The following is a 21,155-nucleotide window of genomic DNA, read 5'->3' as shown; positions in this document are numbered from 1 at the left end:
CTTTTTCTTCTTTCAAAATGATAGTCGCTCATATGCTGGCCCCACTACAATTTGATTTTTAAAATAATGGCCGTGGAAAGATTGAACAGAAAGGCACACAGCTTGCTGCTCATGAACTGTGAGGGCATGAGCCATTCCTTCCTCTGTTCTCTGTTACATTGTCTTTGTCACTCCTCTCCCTCTAACATAGGTCTCTTCTGCGTCCCTTTTTCTTTTGCCTTAAGTTCAGGATCTTGATCCTTTCCTATAATGTTGTGAGGTCAATAGAAATGCTAGACCTTTGTCTTTAAAGTTACTATTAAATATTAAAGGAGCTGAAAAGGGCAAAACTTAATGACACTGGAGGAAAAAAATTAGTAACTGAAATCAGAAAACACCCCCAAAGCTTTCAAACAAACAGAATTATCTGATCGCAGAACTTAGCACCATAAATGTCAAACTCAATGCAAAGCTTCATTTTTTTGTATTCTAATAGAAAACCAGCTAGTAAAAAAATACAGTTGGCTCTGTGACCTGCCAATAATAGATACTGTGAACTCTGTTATCTAATGTTTCATTAGCCAGCCCCTAAGCACCATCATGCAATCAAATGATCAAAATGTTCAAAACTACAAGATCCTTGTGCACCTACTGATTCATCAAAGAAAGATGTTAGACTCCTGTATCATTTTACTACTAAGTGTATTTTATTTCAATTCTTTGAAAATTGGTACTCTGTGTGTGGTTCAGGCACTATTAACCAGATTATGTAATTAGAACAGTTCCAACCATGTTGCATGATACTGAATTTACTGAAGAGTTTTGTTGCCTTTTATGGAGAACATGAGAGGGAAGTGGAAAAGTGGCTTTTGTTTTTTTGGGTTTTTTTTCTTTTGCCGAAAAGCTGATCACCTAATTGTTATCACCATTTCATCCACACAAACACGAGAAATAAACTTTTTAAAGTTCCTAATAATTGAGAACTTGTGAGAAGCTGGGACAGTTCAAGAAAATAAATGGATTGAAGGAGAGGAACAAAGCCAAAGTTCCCAGACCTTGACAACTAGGGCAAATGTAACAAGTCCACATTCATTGTCGGAAAATGTGAAGTCCTGCACTTTTTTAGAAGAAAACTGGACGGCATGAACAGAATCAAGGAATAAGGGCCTAACTTAGCCTGTGCTGATCAGACTCTTCTGTACTCATCTCTCCTCACTCCATCTGAGGGTCAATGACAAACTACCCAGCAGAGAATGTTTTTAGAATAGTACTGATGGAGGCAAATATCCTAGGTCTCAGATGGAAAAAAATTACTCCCCAGTCCTCAAAGCTCAAAGAAGCCTTTTTCAGGTATTCCCAGTAGTCCATCCTTCACCCCATTCTTCACTATCTGTACCACACCCTACACACACACACGAGGAAGGAGAGAAGATAGATGCAAAAACCACCTTCAGTAATTTTTCTTCCCCCATAAAAGATGATATCTTGGCTTTTCAAAATCTCTTTGCCTTTACTCTTTTCAGCCATATTAAAGATTAGTTTCCTTGTTTTTTGCGTTGTTGTTTTTTTTTTTTTTTTTTGCGGTACGCGGGCCTCTCACTGTTGTGGCCTCTCCTGTTGTGGAGCACAGTCTCTGGACGTGCAGGCTCAGTGGCCATGGCTCACGGGCCTAGCCGCTCTGCGGCATGTGGGATCTTCCCGGAGGGCACGAACCCGCGTCCCCTGCGTCAGCAGGCGGACTCTTAACCACCGCGCCACCAGGGAAGCCCATGTTTCCTTTGTTTTTAAATCTTATTTTGTTCAGGCTTGTAGCAGCTCAGCAATCTCTAATATCTACTCTCTCTCATCCATACTCTCATTTCTCTATTATGACTTCTCATGCAGGCCAGTAGATGTTTTTATGTCACATATACTACGGGAGATAGGTTCCTTCCAATCCCACCATACTCCCAGACCCCATTCCTTTCAACCATCTAACCATCCATCCATCCATCCATCCATTTCAGTCAATCAGAACTTTGAGACTTGGGAAATTTACATCCCTAAAACTGATTATGATATGTTGAATTTATAAAGTACTCTTTTCTGCTTTGCAAGATTTTAAAAGAGAATGTGCTTTAGGACAGACAGATTTGAGTTCAAATCCTGTGACCTTGAGCAGGTTACTTGCCTCATTTATTCATTTAACAGGTATTGATTGAGCATCTATGTTCCAGGCATTATGCTAGGCATGATGAATATAGTTGTTTACAAGACAGACATGGCTTTTCTTTACCTCATCGAGTTTATCTCCACTTGGGGAAGCCAAAGAAAAACAAGCATTCAAATAAATATTTCAACCATAGTAAATATAGAAGAAACACATGTGGAATTTAATTGAATCAAAGGAACAGAGAAGACTATTTTGTTAAATAATGTTTAACCTGAGGCTCAAAGAGTAGGTAGGAGTTAACCAGATGAAGAAGAAGTGTAAGAGCATCACAGGCTGAAGGCCAGGCCTCCAAGACCAGAGTCAAGAAGGAACTTGGTGCAAAAGAGGGATGAGAGAAGGCAAGCTAAACTAGAGCCCAGTGAATGAGAGGAAAGTGGAAAATTACAGAAGTAGGTGGGGGTGGCGGGCGGCAAGATTAAGCAGGGCCTTGTAGGCACTGACAAAAGTTTTGGTCTTTTCTAATAGCAATGAGTAACCATTGAAAGGTTTTTTGTAGGGGGGGCGGTGGGGTATAAACATGATTATATTCAGGTTTGACTCTAATTTTTTTATCTCATCACACAGTGGATTAGAGGAGTGCAAGAAGGAAACCAGTGAGGCTAATGACATTTTCCAGGTGAGAGATGATGGTAGCAGTCAATGGAGAAATAGATGGATTCAAGACAGATTTAGGAGGTAGAGTTTACCACACTCGGTGGCTCCCTGGTTTGGTGGCATTGCATAAGAAGAGGGTGTCACTGATGACTTCCAGTTTCTGACATGAGGTGCTACTTCTGACGTGAAAACTTTTGAAGAAGAGCCTAGCCTGAGGGTGAGGTGGGATGGGGGTAGGGGGCAAGAGTAGATCCCATGTTCAGTTTTGGACTTTTTTGATCTAAGATGCTTGTGATTCATCCAAATGAAGATGTCATGCAGGTAATTATAAGAATATATTTAGAGCTCAGAAGAGATGTCTAGGCTGGAGATATAAATTGGATAACAGCTTATAGATGATATTTAAAGCTATTAGTATGGACGAGACCACCTAGGAAGAGTGCATGCTTCTAGAAGAGGGCCCGGGAAGCCTCTCTGACTGAGCCTCAGTTGTCTCATCTGTAGCATGGAAGTGATGATCTATCTGTGCAAAGTGGTTGAGAGGCATGCATTTAGCACATAGCCCTGTGTCCAGCTCATAGTAGGCACTCTGTATATGGTAATTGCTATTATTAATATGTCTGATAAAACCTCACAGCCTCGTTCTCTGGAATGAGTTGGCACTAACTGGCAGACAGGAGAATGGAAGAGTGAATGAGTGCATGAAGAAATGAACATGAATCTATAGGGATACGCCTGTAAAAATAGAGATCATAACATTAGCTTTTACTTTGCCAGTATGTTAGAATTTTTTTTTCTAATTTTTATTTTCTAGGCAGCCCTCCTCTTGCAAACTAGCTCTTACAATTCTCACCCTGAAAAATCACGTGTCTTCACTTTTCTTAAATGGGAGTTTTGTACTCAAATTACTTTTGAGGCTGCCACCAGGTTCATCATCTTGGCAGGTTCTTCTCGTTGCTACAGTCACTGATGGATTTGTTAAGAAATATCTAAACAGTCTTTTGATAACATTATTTTCAGGAAGGCAAAGCCTTTCCATTTCCAGACAGCAGCCTGGTTGTGGATGTGGGGAGACCGCAGAGCTATAACACACTGCACATGTGGACAAGGCCGTCTGGGCTTCTTGGCATTACTAATGGTGATAATGATCCCGCTTGGTGGAGCAGACCCTCCCTGCAGCTGGTGTCCTTTCTGCGCAGGGATGAGGTCATTTGGTAAGGAGGGGGGAAGACGGAGCTGGGGAGGATGAGAGAAGAGAAGGGGAAGAAGCTGTCACATCTGTGTTCTTGGTGGAAAAATAGAAACATATTTGCCACATGCTTGCTTTATTTATTTATTTATTAAGAAGAGGGAAGGGAGTGGCTAGGGGGTGGTGAGGCTCTATGACGTGGGGGCTTCCCCCCAAAGCTGCACAGTTGTCTGTATTCACAGTAACAAGTTAATCAAATCTCCATAAGCCTATGAATCTAATCTCTAGAATATTTGAAACTGCTCGAAGAGAATATTACAGCAATTTAGATCCCAGCAGCTACTTCAGAGTTGTATAGAAGCCTAGTTCTAGGCACTCCACTCCTGCTCCTGCCACAAATGTGTCTAAAAAAGAGAAATGGAAAATTATTGTTCTTTGGCAGTGTAGATAAAAGTGTCAGATCGTACTTCTCAGTGTCATCACCAAAACCAAAGTAAACAGCCTTTTTTTTTTAGTGTAGCAGTAGTAGTCCGACTGGTGCGCCATCGGTTTATTTCTAGAACTTGTCTACACAAAGGCTGTGTCCCCAGGGTTTGGGGTTGATGTTACAGTTGGTTGTTGTTGAGGGTTTTTGTGAGGGGAGGGCTTAGTGAAAGAGGGGGTCACTTTGGCATCCCAGGGAAGGATCCTGGCCTGGGCACAACCAATCAATCACAGTGAACCGTTTGGCCATATCTGCTCAAGGTAATAGAAGTGAGTCAGCTCTGATCAAAATTACTAAAGGTGCTCTCAAGATATTTTTGAACCCATCAAAGGCAAGGCCGGGTCTGATGAGCCTTTGAAGCCTCAGTGCCTCAGCCAGGGCCTGACGCAAAGTAAGTCCTCAGTGAGTGGTGAGTGTGCAAGTGACTCAGTGTGCCCGTTCCCCGTGGTTCAGGAGTCCTGCTGTTAGCAACTATAAATGACCATGAGTAATTATGTGGAGGAAAAAATAATATTTTTCTCCTAAATGCTGGAGAAAGAGGCAGAATTATTTAAGTAAGTGTAATAGTTGACTCTCAACAGTGCTCCTGACTTGAGTTTCCAAGACATAACATAAGAATACTGGACTGGAGGTCCAACCCTCTAGCAAGCCACTAAAATTTCGCAGTCAGTAGAATGGGAATAATACCTTCTTTGCCTGCCTCCTAGGGTTATTTTCAGGATTAAGTCTTATTAAGGAAGTGAAACTAATAGGAACTATAGGAGGCAAGGTGTTGTTATTGGCTTCATTTGAGAATACCATATCCTAAACATTTTTAGAAGAAAAAAAAGATTTTTAATTCCTTGAATAAAAGATTCTTCAAAAGCATATTTATTGGTGCCAGTGTTGTTAGCTGTTAATCCCTCTTTAAGCTTCATTTATTTAAAAAATAATGACAACACTACTCTCCTTTTCTGGAAAGCTTTTATGACTTAGCTCCAAATATTATATGTTTAAAAATCTAAAGTATCAAGTCCTCTTGAAAAATACCATTATTATTGATCACGTCTGTAACTAGCAAGGGTTATGAAGCTACTGACTACATATGAGTAAGTGGTCCCAAATAAAACACTAGTATTACCACATGTATATTCTTTCCCTGCAGTTTGGGCCTCTGCCGACAGTGATTCAACTATAGGTGTGCCATGGGACAATAGAGTTTTGTCCTGAAAAGAGCACAGTATATAAAACCAAGAAACAATTCATTCCTGGGCCATTTTCTAGCAATGGCCTTAATCAAATCATTTCACTTCTCTTAGCCTCACCTTACTCATTCTTCACTGAGAGAACATTCAGTGGCTCTGCATCAGGGCTTTACTACTGTCCCCAGAAGGCCCTTGAAAAGAGGGAGGACGTTTATGCTTGTCAGAATGACAGGGTGGGCAAAAAATGATAGGGTGGAGGGAGGTATGCTGCTGCCGTTTAGGGGACAGAGGTAGGTCTGCTAAGTTGTCTACAGTGAGCAAAGCAGTCTCCTGAAAGGAAGAATTGTCCCCCTGCAGCATAAGTATGCCCTCTTAAGAGACACTGGGTCAGAGCTTTTGAGAGTAAAAGGGGACACAATAATACAGAACTATCTCAGGCAAACTGGGATGTATGGACCACCTAGCCACGGTCCAAGTCCACTTTTGTTTGCATCGTCTTCCTCCGTTCTTGTCCTGTCCTCCTCTCAAACGACAGGATCCCAAGCTCTGCTAAACAGCCCTCACGGAAGGGGACAGACAAGTCTGGACCACATACCTTCTTCCATGGTCTCGATTTTACCAGGAAAACTAGCAGCAGAGTTAAAGTCAGCTCACTTATTCATCCCTGTTTGGCTATGCTTTAGTCACATGGCCCCTGTGATTTCTCCCCTTCCCTCACCCTCAGACCCTTCGCGTTGCAACCACTCCAGTGTGGCAGCCAGGTGACGCATTTGTTTGGGAGGAGGGGAGGAGGGGGAGAAGAGGAGGAAGGGAGAGTGGAGCCCACTCTTGCCGGCAGCCGCAGCTAACCAGAGCAAGCTGCCAGCACAGCTAGCTCACTCCATTTCAGGGGCCACCCCGAAGACATAACTGTGGGTGCAAAGTTATGGTGACACATCCCAGCACGCGGTGTGAGGAGAGAAACTACGCATGGCTAAAGAGGTGCCAGGTTATTCTTACACTATTTTTTTGGACTGCCATTTAGAGAGAGAAAACAAAACCCAAGTCAGGAATCCATTTCACTCTGTTGACACCTCAGCTGAAGGAAGCCTTCAAGTCCAGGTGGGTTTTATGTTTCTTAACTCCTGTACATGGACAAAGACTGGGATTCCAGAATTTCCTGTCTAGCCCCAGGTTTTTCTCCTAAAAAGTTAAACTTACTTTCAGCTTCTTAAATTGTATTTTACTCTTTAAAGAAGATCTGTTGTGCAGAATTGTATAAGGCTTGACATGATGGTCTAAACTAATTGCTTAAATATAGACATGGACAGTTGTTGAAAAGCACTTTTGTTTGTGTCTTGGAATGAAAGTTACCACACACACAATAGACTGTTTTCAAACCTAAATGGATTATGTCTTGAAGAGAATAAAAGAGCATAGGAAAAAAAAATTAGGCATAAATTCGTTAGGCCAAAATAAAGTTGATGTCTAAATCCAGTGGGAAATAGCAAACAGACCAGTCTCTTGTTTCATTTAGTACTGCCTCAGAGGAATAGCCCCCCTTTCGAGGGACAAGCAGACCCAACAAAGATCAGAGGTTAGGCCATTGCTTTTCTAACTTTCCCATGAAACCCTAGGGTTTTCCAGAATTTACCAAAGATAGAAGGGTTAATTTAGGGAGAGCTTTTTAAAAAATCACCCAGTGTTATAGGAGAGGTTAGTAAGGTGTTAACGGTTTTAAGAAAGATTCTTCTTTTTATTTATTAGTCTATTTTTACCTCACTTCCAAAGCACATGAGATACAGAAGAATAAAATAATTAGTTGAGGGAATTGGAGTAATTGGAATATAAAGCCAGAGATAAGAGTGGGAAACTGAAATATATAGTTTCGGGTCCTTTATGGTTGTTAGAAGTAAATCACAAATTTAGCTCTAAACTTCCTATTGGCCTAAGTGAAAAAGAGCATGCTATTTTAATCACCCAGACTCATCCTGTGGAATAAATTTATTAAGGGCATCATAGGGCAGTGTTCAGGAGCAAATGGTTTTTAATTGTTCACTCATTTACCAACATTTCTTGAGCACCTTCTAATGCATTAAGAGCTTATAGTGACAGAGAGCTTGGGCAATTTCAGAGAAAGTCATATCTTTATTAGATTTGTGTGAAATGCTCTGTATGAAAATGTAAAATCTCTTAAAACTGATTTTAACCATGTTTTAATGCTAAAGTGGAATGTTTATTTGTTTATGGATAAATCCAAATTAGATCAGGCACGTTTTCATGATTTTCTTTTTTTTAGAGAAGTCTCTGTAATCCTATCCCCACCCAGGTCTTGTTAAATTATCACCTGTGACCCAGGAAGATGCCTCTGTGAGACTCGTTTCTTGGAGCATAGAGGTGGTTCCTTGTGGATGAAAGTGTTCAGAAGTCAGAATTTGGTCCAAAGTCAGCTCTGGAATGCCCTCCACAAAACTCGCTGTTTTCAAATGTTTTAGGCAGCAAGATCCTTTCTTGAAAACAATCTTATGCCTACCCTCAATATAGAGAACACACATAAGTGATATTTTATTAGTGTAAATTTAATTTTAAATTGTCACATATCTACATATTATCAAAATAGTTGTTGAGACCAATGAAACCCTTTCCACAAATCAGAAATGTGAATGGATAATCGTTCTGTCAGCCCCAGTATTTTTTTCCCCACCTTCTGTTTTGTTGCAGTTTTTTAAAGCTCATTTTTATCCTTCAGTATATGCTATGCAATTAGAATAATCCAGAATCTTCTTTAAAAGCTCATTTTTGGTATACATGATCCTATTTGCAAAGCAGAAATAGAGACACAGACATAGAGAACAAATATATGGATACCAAGGGGGAAGAGGTGGGGTGGGAGGAATTGGGAGATTGGAATTGACATATATACACTATTGATAATATGTATAAAGTAGATAACTAATGAGAACATACTGTATAGCACAGAGAATTCTACTTAATGCACTGCAGTAACCTGAATGGGAAGGAGGTCCAAAAGGGACGGGATATATGTATATGTATAGCTGATTCATTTTGCTTTATAGCAGAAACTAAGGCAACATTATAAAGCAACTATTCTCCTATAAAAATTAATTTAAAAAAAAGATAGGGGCTTCCCTGGTGGCGCAGTGGTTGAGGGTCCGCCTGCTCATGCAGGGGACGCGGGTTCGTGCCCCGGTCCGGGAAGATCCCACATGCCGCGGAGCGGCTGGACCCGTGAGCCATGGCCGCTGAGCCTGCGCGTCCGGAGCCTGTGCTCCGCAACGGGAGAGGCCACAACAGTGAGAGGCCCGCGTACTGCAAAAAAAAAAAAAAAAATTTTTTTTAAACCTCATTTTTATACCTCAGTGTATGCTATGCAATTAGACTAATCCAGAATCTTTTAAAACAAGAGTAGTAAATTTTATTTCAAAATTGACTAATAAAAATAATTTTATTATACATTTTCTATATTCAAAATGTATAATTTAACATTTTATATATCATGTATTTATAAATATAAATTGTGTTTAATGACATTTTCATAATGTGAAATATAAAATATTTTTTGTATTTATACATGAATATATATTATAAATGTATAATAAATACAAAATATATCACACAGGAAGCACACGCAGTTTACGTGTACACCCTTAAATGACCTATAATGCTATCATGATATATGTGTTATCTGTCATGTTATTTAGGCTACCAATGGGCATAACTTGTGGTCTGAGAGTTCAGCTCCCACAGAGCTGACGAGGACCATATGATATACACTTGTATTGAGCAGATGTGTTTAAACTTTCTTGGTATGTAACTGAGTATGGCACACATGTGCTGTAGTAATGTACTCCATTGGAGTTTTGCATGAGCAGACATCTATAGTCTAGAAATCATCCAAAAATGATATAGAGCAGTACCCTTCCTAATGAACAGCACTTTTAAAAGAAATTCATTTATATGTACAAAATTGTAGGGGAGGCTTTTGGTCCAAGGTCTGGGTGGTGGTGGTAATGATAGTTGGTGGTGTTATGTGAATGTGTGTATGTATCCGTCTAAAACTGAGTGCATCCAGCTGGACAATAGGCGTTATGGCATTGTTTGTGTTATTGTGGCTTTATTAATTGAACTTCTAAGTGAGACAGATGAAGCCTCTCCTTCCTTTCTCTAGGCTTAGACTAGCAATTACAGGCTGGTATGAGAAAAGAGGTCTAAGACATGAAGACATAAAACCAAAGAAAAAGTATTAACACCGAGAACCTATGGATAAATCAATGCTATGTTTATTTCTATAACCAGATTTTAAAATAACTATATTTTACATTTTTACAAAGGCAAAAATGAAAGGCACCACCCCCCAACAATCATGTAAGTGTATATTAGGAAAACTTTCTGCACATGGAGTGGGACAAAGTTATAAATAACTTACTTTTTAATCTTGTTCTTTAGATATATGAAGAACCTAAAGTGTCTTGTTGTTATTTTCTAGGGCTTGATTTTATTTCACAGAAAGGAAACTAAGTTGGGCAAGGAAAAGATGACTGGAATTTTTTAAATCTGTAATGTATAATTTCCCCTAAATGAAATTAAATTTAGTTCAACTCTGGGATAAATGCTATGTATAACACCACTGGAATTGGAAGTTCTCTTGCTCTCCATTTGGTTAGTGGTCATTATTTTTTATTTCCATTCTCTCCAAAAACGAGGGTTTTCATGCTCTGTTGACAGAATGCTTCCTGTGCCTTTATCTCTTATACCCTACATATTGCTCCAATTTGGGGCATAATTGTAAGTCATTGTATAATTCACCACAGCAAGCCTTCCATTCCAGAAGTGGCTTGAAAAAAAAAAACAACAGTTTTCTAGGTCTCTGGTAACAAATTATCACAAACTGGGTGGTTTATAACAACAGAAATTTATTCTCTCACAGTTCTGGAGGCTAGAAGGCTAAAATCACGGTGCCAGCAGGGCCTTGCCTCTTCCTCCAAAGGCTCTAGGGAAGAATCCTTCCTTGACTCTTGTAGCATCTGATGGATGCCAGTAGTCCTCAGCATTCTTTGGGGGTGGTAGTGGTAACTCCAAAATCTGCTTCTGTCTTCATATGGTGGTCTCCCTCAATGTGTGTCTGTGTCCAAATTCCCTCTTCTTATAAGGACACCAGTCATTGGATTAGGGCCCACCCTCATCCAGTATGACCTCATCTTGTTTACATCTGCAAAAACCATATTTCCAAATAAAGCCATATTCACAGCTTCTCAGTGAACATGAATGGAGGGAGAAGGGGAGACACACTAATCAACCTGGTACAGATAGTAAGAATCCTGTTAAATTCTCTCACTCCCCTGAGCATTTAGGGGTCTACACTTAAGCACTTTTATTTTTCTAATCTGAAACAAAGCAATCTTGAGCTTTCCATCCACTTGGGACGTGGATATTTGTTTTCACTATCATATCTCTCTTACCTGGAAATGTATCCAGTCACAGAAACCCTACCTAATCAATTCTCTGGTCACTGCTGTAGCTCATGCTGAGTCTGTATCATTTAATAAAATTGCCCCTCAGGACCAGGTTTTGTTCTGCAGTATTCAAATGCAGCTTCCTACTAGAATCAAAGTAAATTGCATACAAGTGTTTTCAGGCATTGACTCTGGCCCACACTTAACTTCTTCCCAAATTCTATATGTTGTTCTTTGTACATCTGGACATTAGGCTTACTTAAACTTGTGTAATATTCTCCCCAAGGTATTAGCTGTGAAGAGTTCCATTATACACGTTTCTTTTGCCACTCGAGTGTCCCTAGTATTCTCAGGACTGGCCAAAGATCAGATATTTGCGTGCCTTCAAGATAGCATGTCATGTTTAAATCCATTCCTTAACTGAAGTTGCAATTGTACTGAAGAAGCAGTCCAGAGAAAAGATCACAAACTAGCCCAGGCACCACATTCCTCCCCATATATGTTTTCTTTGATCTACTTAATGGTTTTTTAAAGAAATTTAATTAGTTACTAACAATAGCAGATTTCACAGAGAAATCCAGATATCTGGCTTTTCTTGAAAACTCAGAAGATTTGGCAACCCTAGGCCCACATTTCTGCAGCTGTCCCTTCAGACAGAGCATGACGGCCTCTTGCCTACACTGTGTACCTCTCTGGACTGGACCACTTCATTTATTTATGTTACTTGTCTGGCCCATGTTGGCATTTGAGCTGTCAGCCCTGGCCCAAGCCTTAGGAATTCAGCCTTAATTTTTTACCTAATGTGGTTCAAAGAAACTACATTGAACACACTGGGGCAAAGGAGGGCAGATCATTGGTTTCCTTTCCCTCTGTTTTGCACTGTCTTTTGGCAGATTTCCACCAATATCCTTCAAGCTCGGGGGTGAGATGTACACCTTTAATCACAGTGCCTCTGGACTCCGTAGCCTTCCCACCCTTTTTTTCTCACCATCTCTGGTGTTACAGTTGAATTCATATGCAAGAACTGAAATTTTCACGAGTGAGAGTTAATTTCAAATTCAGCCTCATATTTCTCTCTTAAGCTTGGACTTCATTAATCACAGCCCAGGCCCTTCTAGAAACTTCTGAATGCCCTTTCCTAGCCTGTGGAGCCTCTTTTGGCCCTTCTTACTCATCCTTGCTGCTTCTATGCTTCATCCTTTACCCCTTGTCCCACAGTATTTTGAGTTTAGGTTAGAACTCTCTTTCTGGAAGTCTCTTATCTCAGACTCTTACCAGTGTCTTCCCTGTAGACACTGGTCTTGCCCTATAGAACATGTCTGGGCAGCCCCTATCCTGGGTTTAGAGTCTCCCGGTTCTCCCTGTCCTGTTGTCATCAGTTTCTTTTTGTACTCACAGCCTTTGAGTAGAGGCCTATTACCTCAAGCACCGACCTTGGGATCCTGAACAATGCCTCTCTCACATTCCCCCAAATTATCAATAACACTTAAACATTCTCCTAGTTATTCATTATCCCCAGCACCATTGGCATAATCAATCCATTCAGCCCATGGAAAATTATATTTATTATATGATTTGTGTGACCACATGCCCTTCTTGGGAATTCACAGGATATAATATGATGTTATGGCAATCACCAACTGATGCTAGAAACACCCTGATATGTCTCTCCTCAAATATTTGGAAATATTTGACCTCATCTTTACCTTTATTTTAAAGCTTCTTGGAGTTTCTTTCTGCTTATCAGAGTCACATGTTCATTGTAGAGAATGTGGAAAATATACAAAGATGCAAAGAAAAAAATCAAAATTACCCATAACTGTAGCACCTAGAAATAACCACTGCTAGAATTTTGATATGTTTGTTTTCACTTTAATTTTACTTTAATTTTAATCTATTTTACATTGTAATATCTTTCTTCCCCACTTCTTTAGTCCTCACTCTTGAGAGAAGGATAATTTTTGTGATTATCCCAAAAATTTAGAAAAAAGAATTATGTAACTCAAGAAAATTCTAGCCTTAACATTTCAGAAAGTTCTAAATATTGTATACATTCTCACTTGTTTATGTTAAATTATTTTACCCTTCTGCAACACTATATTAGGTTTTTCATGACTACTCCTAAGGAGTAGTACAATGCCCTCATTTTTCTGATAGAATAGATTGTATCATGGACACCCCATGTATGCAGAGCCCTAGCTTGGTCTTAGACCTTTGTTATAGACTGAATTGTGTGCTTCCCCCACCCCAAATTTGTATGTTGAACCCCTACTCCCTCCCTGCAATGTGATGGTATTAGGAGGTAGGACCTTTGGGAGGTAATTAGGATTAGATGAGGTTATGAGGGCAGCATCCTCATGAATGAAATTAGTGCCCTTATAAGAATCATGAGAGAGATTGCTTCCTCTCTCTGCTCTTCACTGTGGGAGGATATGAAGTCAGCAATCTGCAATCCAGATGAGAACCCTCACCAGGACTTGACCATGCTGACACCCTGATCTTGGACTTCCAGCCTTCAGAACTGTGAGAAATAAATTTCTGTTGTTTATAAGCCACTCAATCTATGGTATTCTGTCACAGCAGCCTGAACTAAGACAGTATTCAAAGAAGGAGATCCTGACTGATCTGGTTGTGGATATAAGGCACAAATATAAGAAGATTCATACTTGCCCAAGGTAGTATGTAGGTACCAGGTGAATGGTAGGCCATGAATGTCAACTATGGTGGACCAAGATCTTAAGCTGGGGCTTAAAGAGAAAAAGGCAGGGAATAGAGAGGAAATCTATTTAGGTGCATTTTAAATAGAAAAATGTTAGGGTACCAAGAATTATTACTGGCTGAGAGTGTGGCAAGACTCTGGTTACTGTAGTGAATCTCAGTTCTGGGATTTCCTCACAACATTTCTAGCTGATGAACTGATGAATCACCAACTGACTATTCCATAAATACTATTAAACTTTCTAGACCTCACATCTACTCTTTAAATTTTTATGAAAGGCTTTTTAGGAACTTTTGTTTAATAACCTAGAAATGTCCCTTTTAAACAAAAGTAACTCAATATTAAATAAATTGCAGTTACTGAATGCTTACTAGCTGGTGATACAAAGATAAGGCAAGTTCATAGTATATTCTGTTTGAGCTAAATAGAGATAACATTTTAGCATCTAGGTGAGAAGTGCTTCTAGCATTTGCTGGTTTATATGCTAGAGATTAACAAGTGTGTCATAATATAATTAACACAGCTAATGTTGAGTTTATAGGCAGCTATAAACAAATAGCTTTGCTTATAGCTATTTGATTTGTCTCTTTGCTTTGGACATCCATACAACTAGGCCATTAAAAAAATAAGTGGTTTGTCCCCCAATTTCAGGATAACTTTGTGAGAGGAACTGATGGTTGGATGGCTCAGGGTGGCAACTTTAATGGAAAGTTCTGGACCTGGAGTCAGGGAAACTCTGGTACTGGCAGAGCCAACATTTAGCTGTATAATCTTTGTGTATCACATGGTTTCCTTGCTCCTCCAGTGGACTAGATAAACACTGAAGACTCTTCTAGTTCCAATATTCTGTGATTCTGTGTTCCCCAAGTATCCAGTCTTTCTACAGGAAAGCAAGCAGGAAGTTAGATGTTACTTTAAGGAAAGATGATGTGATCTCTAGTTCTGAGCTTCTCGGCCAGCTTTAGGTTTGTCAGTTTCAGATACCCATTACATCATCAGGGAAAAAGGCCAATAAAAGCCCAGACCTCTCAGGCTATAGAATCTGCTTATAAATTGGAATGGACAGAGTGGCTGTGTTTTTTTCAAACTCTGAAACATTACATGTTCTTGGGTATTACTGAAATGCATTTTGTGTTCTGCATCTTATTAAAGTTTTCGTGATGTGTCCCCGTAAAAGTCTGCTGGCCTCCTGCAAGTAGGGAGCATGTCTCTGGTTATCTGTTACCAGTTAGCTCAATTCGTTAAAATTCAAGGCTATGGGATCAGGCCCCATATGGGACAGTAGGCTTCATGCAGAGCAGCCTTCGCTTGCCTGGCTGGTTCAGAAATGCATTTATTTAATCACAGAGGGCAGAGGTGTGAGCAGGGCTGGCTCAGCATAATATCCCTCCTGCTGGAAAAATCATTCAGAGCCCAAGTTCTTCTGACAGGAGTTACTGACCTCAACCTTGTTTAGAATTACGAACTGTGAGCACAATGCCAAGCCAATTTATGTACTCCTCAAAGATCCTGATGACCTATCACCCAACTGACCATCTGAATTTTCCTACGTTGTGAGAGACCCTGATGAAAATAACTTGTTATTGGGGGCTGACTCCCAGCAGGGTGCTGTGCTAAGTAGTCTGCATGTACTCTTTCACTCACACCTCAAAATAATCCCATGCAGTTGTACCATTTTTATTCTCCTTTCTAGGCTGAGAAAACTGTGGCTGGAAAAAGTTATCTGACTTTCCTAGGGCTCCAGATCCACTGACTGGCAGAGTTAGGACTCCAGCCTAAGTCTTGTCTGACCCCAGAACCCATGCTATTACCTACCACATGCTACTGTCTCTCAGGATACTGCACAGGACACTGAGGTGTTTGGGATTTTAGAAACTGTGATAAGCCACTACCTACAGAATGAAACATTCCATAATTTGGTGCTTATAAGTGGGTATGGATTTTAAGTTATAATTTCTTGAAATGAAAAATGAGGTCAACTCTGCAGGCAGACAGAAAAAACTTGACAAATAGTTAAGTGAGGCAGATGTCTGTTCTTGGATGCCTCTACAAATTTCCCATTAGTGACCTCCTCGCTGTCCCAGAAGCTTGAGATACTCACATCCCAAATCTAAAGCTTTGCTCAGCTTTAGTTCCTCAAACTTCTAGTTCAAACACAAACTTTCACAGTGGACAAGTTGAAGTCTCTCCACCTCTTCTCTGAATTCCCCAGCACCCTAGCACCAACTCAGTTCACTTCATACCCTCAAACCCAGAGGTATCAACAGATCAGTAAGACCAGTTTTTCCCTCCTTTCCCTCAGCAATAAAATTCAGAGGCTTCTTGGTAGAAGGGGGAGGTTCTGTAAAACCTCCAGTGTTAGAACTGTGAGTTAAGGCGTGACTTCTCTGGAGCCACAGTTTCATCTGTGAAGTTTAACTTAAAGTTCAGTCATTGAATCATTCTAATATTCTAGAACCCTGCTCTTCCTAACCTTCTGAACTTCACTCTTATTTGAGTGGAAAGGGGCAGCTTAGATGACACCCAGAAGGGATTTGGTGCAAGTTCAGGAAAGCATCCTTGGTAACATGCATCTCTCTTACAGTGTATTTCTTTTGAGATTTTGTAGATAGATGTAAAATGAAGGCAGCCTTTAGGGTAATTTCTCTTTTACCTAGTCAGCAGTACAAAGTAAGCCTTAAAGTTTTGTGGTTTTTCTTTAAAAAAGGACAGACTGACTCACTTCACTATTGACAACAGTAAAGTATACTCAGAGTTGAAGAGCGTCATTAGATAACCTACATCGTTTCTCTTGTCCCGCTTCTGGGAAATTATCATTTTGAAAGCGAAATACCTCTTTTAATTTTCTAAAAGAGCTTTATAAATCACTGCCATTTGAAGCCATAAAGGAACAAGGTCTTTCATTTCACATCCTTTTTGAGGCACTGGAAAACACTTCCTCATTTGTCCTTAGCCTTGGCCTCCTTTAATCCTCATCTCCCTGATCCATCACTTTCATCTGCTTCTTCGATTCTGGCCTTTCTTGCTTCCACTCAGGAAGTATTTTTTCAGCACCTGTTATGTAAATAGCAGTGTGCTAAGCACTGAGGAGGTAAGGAGATGAAGACAAAGACCATACCCTCTGAGGACATAGGGTGAAGTTCAGAGGTTGCAAGTTTAAACGACTGCAGGAGACAGGAAGGTCTGTGAGAGCAGGAAGGGGCCAGGCACAGGACAGAGGGGTGACTGGGGCTCTGCCGAAGTGGAAAGGATACATCACTCTGAAGGGATCATCATTACACAGCTCCAGCTGATTGGAACCATCCTGGAATGCTGGCCCAGAATTGTCAGAGCTTCCAGCTTGTCAGGAGAAGTCAGAAATCCAGGTTTTTATTATGTGCCATCTCCTGATTTTTTTAAAATGCTGGCAACTAACTCAAATTCTTTAAAAACATTGTGTGCGCCAAGCAAAACATGTATGTGGGCTAAATTCAACCCATGGGGCTCCAATTTGGGGAGTTCTGGTCTGGTTAGTGAGGTAAATCATACATGTATGAAATCATTAATTTAAAATGTGGCCAGTATGACTAAGAGCCCTAATGAGTGACACAGACAGTTCCTGCTAGAGGAGTTCAGAGAAAGGAGAGGACTGAGGAGATGGGAGGAAGATGGGCTCCAAGTGCTGTGGCCTCAGCTATGCCAGGCATGTGAGGGGATGTGAGGTAACTGGAGAATGCGTGTGAGGAATTTGGGAGACCCACTGAAGCCGTGTGGTGGAAGGCCTCCAACGTCAGGCTGAAGAGACTGGACTTTACTTTCTATGTCATAGGGAGCCACTGAGGATTTGTTGATCCGCTGTTTTAGAAAATGAAAGATGTTGGTGAGTAAAGGGATAAAGTCGCATGCAAGAAGAAACGATCAGCAGACTCCTGCTGTAGTGCTTTTCCATCTTCCACTCCACTTCCTGTTCCACCTCTCTGCAACACATCCCCAGACCTCCCACCTAATGCACTTCTAAGAGAAGAAGCCTCCCTCTAGCAAGGTAGCTTTACACTGTGCCAATGCCCTAAACCAGAACAGGAAAATGAAATCAGACCAAATTAGAATGGCACCTCCACCAAGGAAAAAAAGAGAAAAAAAAACCCTCTAGCCACCACCTCTCGCTGAGGAAAAAAAAAAACCCGTTTAAAAAAGAAATAGGACATCTCTTTGAGCCATACAGATCTATGTAATAAGCAAGGCCTAAGTGGCTCTAAAATGGGTATGGGAGGGTGCAGAACTACATTCTCATGAAGTCATGAGTTGATCAGGAATAGCTCAGCAATAGCCACAGTCGGAAACTACACTCTTTGCCGTAACATTTACTAGCAAAATTTTCTTACTTGAGTGACTAATAGATGTGCACATAGAAAGCAGAAAGGTGCAGTTATAAAAGGGGGGGCACACATTTTTCGATATTAAAATATATAGCAGCCTTGCAGGTAAACCTAAAGTACTAAAAATTAGTTGTCCCTAAGTACACAGTGTGTTTGTGAGATAACGGGCTCTCCCTGTACATCATTGAACAGTTACCCGGGCCTCACCTCAGACACTCGGAGTTGGTTAGTCTCAGGTGGGACCAAGCTTGTGGACTTTTGAACATCTTCTTAGCTGGTTCAGGACCCTTCACCATTTTGCTTAGAGATTAGAATCTAAATGTTTGGTCGATGTAGGCAGTTCTTGGTTATTCCAGACCTGATCACGCATGGTGTTAATTTTCTGAGGCCCTTATTTTACTTATTCTTTCTACTTTACTTCCCTTTAGCCATCTATGTTGCCTCCCTAATAGTACTTAGAGATCTGGAACTGTCCACTATCTGTGGTAATTCTCTCTTCTTTTAACACAGATTTAATACCTTTCCAGTCTTAGCATCCATTACTTCCCGCTTGTCCTCTCTGCCACTGCATGTGTTGCAGTCAGCCCCTCACACAGTCACCCAGCCTCTCCAAGCTTCAAAATGCTACTCTCTCTTCCTAGACATTTGTGTTGTTGGCGCCTGCACGAGCATTGACAGCTACATCACCTCTTCTACCTCTCTTTTAACATTGACTGTAAGCTGCATCTTGATCTCAAAAATTCTTAAACTATGAAAGAAGTTTAAAAGCCATGTATCTTAGGCTTGAGGAAATCCAGTCTTCTTCCAGGCTGAGATGTCACTTGAAGTAGCTTTGTCCTGGTTCCTCAAGCATTCCCCCTACCACCACTCTGATCCAAGCCTCATCCCCTCCAGCCTAGATTACTGTCATAACTGGCCTCCCCATTCTCAGTTGCTTGGACAGACTGGACATCATGAAACCTGGTTCTCGTCCTGTAACCTTGAGCACCTCATTTAATCTCTCTGAGCCAGTAGGCAGTTTGTTCAACAGGAGAGAAACATAGAAATAGATGTTTCCTTTTGAGTCATGAGACTAAGGTTCTAGGAGTTCTCAGCCACCTTCAAGATAGAATTTGGAGAGCATTATTGCCGAAGTCAAAAAGAACTTCAAGCTATATTAAATGTTTCTTTGTCATTATTTTACCACTTAGTACCGTGTTTTCTTTACTGCCAAAATACCAGCACCCTCACCTGCTGCTTGTTGGTCATCTAAAACCTTTTTACCTCAAGATTGCACCTCTGTTCTGGTTATTCTCAAATAACCCCTGGTATTTCATCTCCTTTTTCCCTGTCTTCCCAGTTAAAAATAAATTTTTTTTAACAGAAAATTTTAAAATTGGCTTCATCCTTAATAATGATTTCGGTCAACCAATAAGGATCTGAATGGCTTATTGCTGTATATCCATATAGTTGTATTATTACTATGAGTATAATTATTATTATATTATCCAAATAGCTTACTACTGTAATTCAAAGAATGATGGCTTTAGTTTTCTCCAGGTGAATTTATATATATATATATATATATATATATATATATACACACACATATGTACAGACATATATATATAGGTTTTTTTTTTAAGGAACTTTCTAAACCAACTTTAAAGACTCTTGAGCTTCTACTCTACTCTGAACAGCTAGCAACTAATATGCAGAGATGAATACTTTCTTGTCCAGAGTTTGACAGTCTTTTAGAAGTTATTTTAAGGATCATTTTAATTTGGGGGCTTGACTTTTCATTTTAAAAAACTTAATTAGCTAGTCTTTTTGTTTTCTAGTTTACAAGGTCATAAGAAAAGAAGTCAAAACCTGCATAAAACCTCATCAAAACTCTGGACTTCAGGGAAGAGTGGGAAAATTAATTTTTGAAAGCATCTCATTTCTTCTATCTGTAAAGAGGGTTCCAGTTGAAAAGATAAACTGATTTGTCCTGTTACTTGAAGTATGGAGATGAAACCTAATCAAATGTTAAAATCTCTCCACATGTTTCCCCCAAGACACAAATCACAAATCAATACTGTCGAACATAACCATTGCCAGTACTGACTGCTCCCACCAAAGGCTGGAGAAGTTGCTTCTAGTCCTCTTCTCACACCTTAACTTTTTGGACCTTCTAGAAGCAGGTGGTAGACCCCTTTGTTTTTTGTTTGTTTGTTTGTTTGGGTTTTGTTTTATTCTGATTTCAGAGATCCCAGAAGAATTTTTTTTTTTTGGAATGGAGATTTTGAAAGTGAGTTTTAGTCTGCTTTAAACCTTCCAGGGGTCTCCTTTCTTCTAGAGTTACAGGATTTTCTTCTGAGAATGTATGGGATGTAGCGGACTGGGAAGATGAAGGACATACCAAAGTAAACATTATATGAGCTTCTGCTTTGCAATTTACCTTACTAAGTAGATAAAACCTCAGACTGTCTCCTGTATATCTAAGGGCCAAGTCTGTCACCTGCTCCCCAGGCCCACTGCCTGTTTTCAACTACCCACCCACACTCACACACACACAAACACACACACACTTTTTTCTTTTTAACATTAAAGCCACTCATCAGATGTGGGACTGGTATATGTGTTTGCCAGCACCATGCTGGATTAAGTGTGCTGTAATTTATTTGCTTAATTTATGGCATAAACCAGTTTTCATTCTTTATGTTTTGACATGCAGCCCAATATTAAATGCAGAGAACTTAAAGACCCCTTGGCTCTCTCGGGGATAGAAGGCCCTGGAGTGGAGGAAGGGAGACTCTGGCAGAGGGCTTGGAAAATGCTTACAGTCCTAATGGAACTTGTGATTTCTACTTGCTGGTTTTCTTCAGCCTCAGATTCATTGAGGGCATGTTGGCGAATGATACTCATACATAAGAATGCTTTTAATAAGTTCTGTGTTGCATCTACCACATAAGACTGATTTTGCCAAACAACTAATTTTTTTTTCTTTTCAGTTGCACATAAT

The 21,155-nt window shown here is 40.2% G+C and overlaps 1 protein-coding gene across 4 annotated transcripts in view; it reads left to right on the top strand.

Annotated features, from left to right (window-relative positions):
- Positions 1-21,155, top strand: part of CMSS1 (cms1 ribosomal small subunit homolog) — a 382,923-nt gene that overhangs the window by 247,220 nt on the left and 114,548 nt on the right. The window contains exon 1 of one of the 4 annotated variants that reach the window (XM_067739124.1): positions 17,646-17,673. The exons of the other annotated variants lie outside the window; for them this stretch is intronic. Coding sequence (XP_067595225.1) covers positions 17,661-17,673 — 13 coding nt within the window. The 5' untranslated portion in view covers positions 17,646-17,660. Of the gene's footprint in view, positions 1-17,645; positions 17,674-21,155 lie in introns of those variants that run through there. 4 annotated transcript variants of the gene reach the window in all.

The sequence above is a fragment of the Pseudorca crassidens genome, chromosome 5, assembly GCF_039906515.1.
Source record: "Pseudorca crassidens isolate mPseCra1 chromosome 5, mPseCra1.hap1, whole genome shotgun sequence".
In the NCBI taxonomy this organism is placed as follows: Eukaryota; Metazoa; Chordata; class Mammalia; order Artiodactyla; family Delphinidae; genus Pseudorca; species Pseudorca crassidens.
The sequence above is the reverse complement of the archived record's forward strand: the minus strand, read 5'-3'. Positions and strand labels throughout refer to the sequence as shown.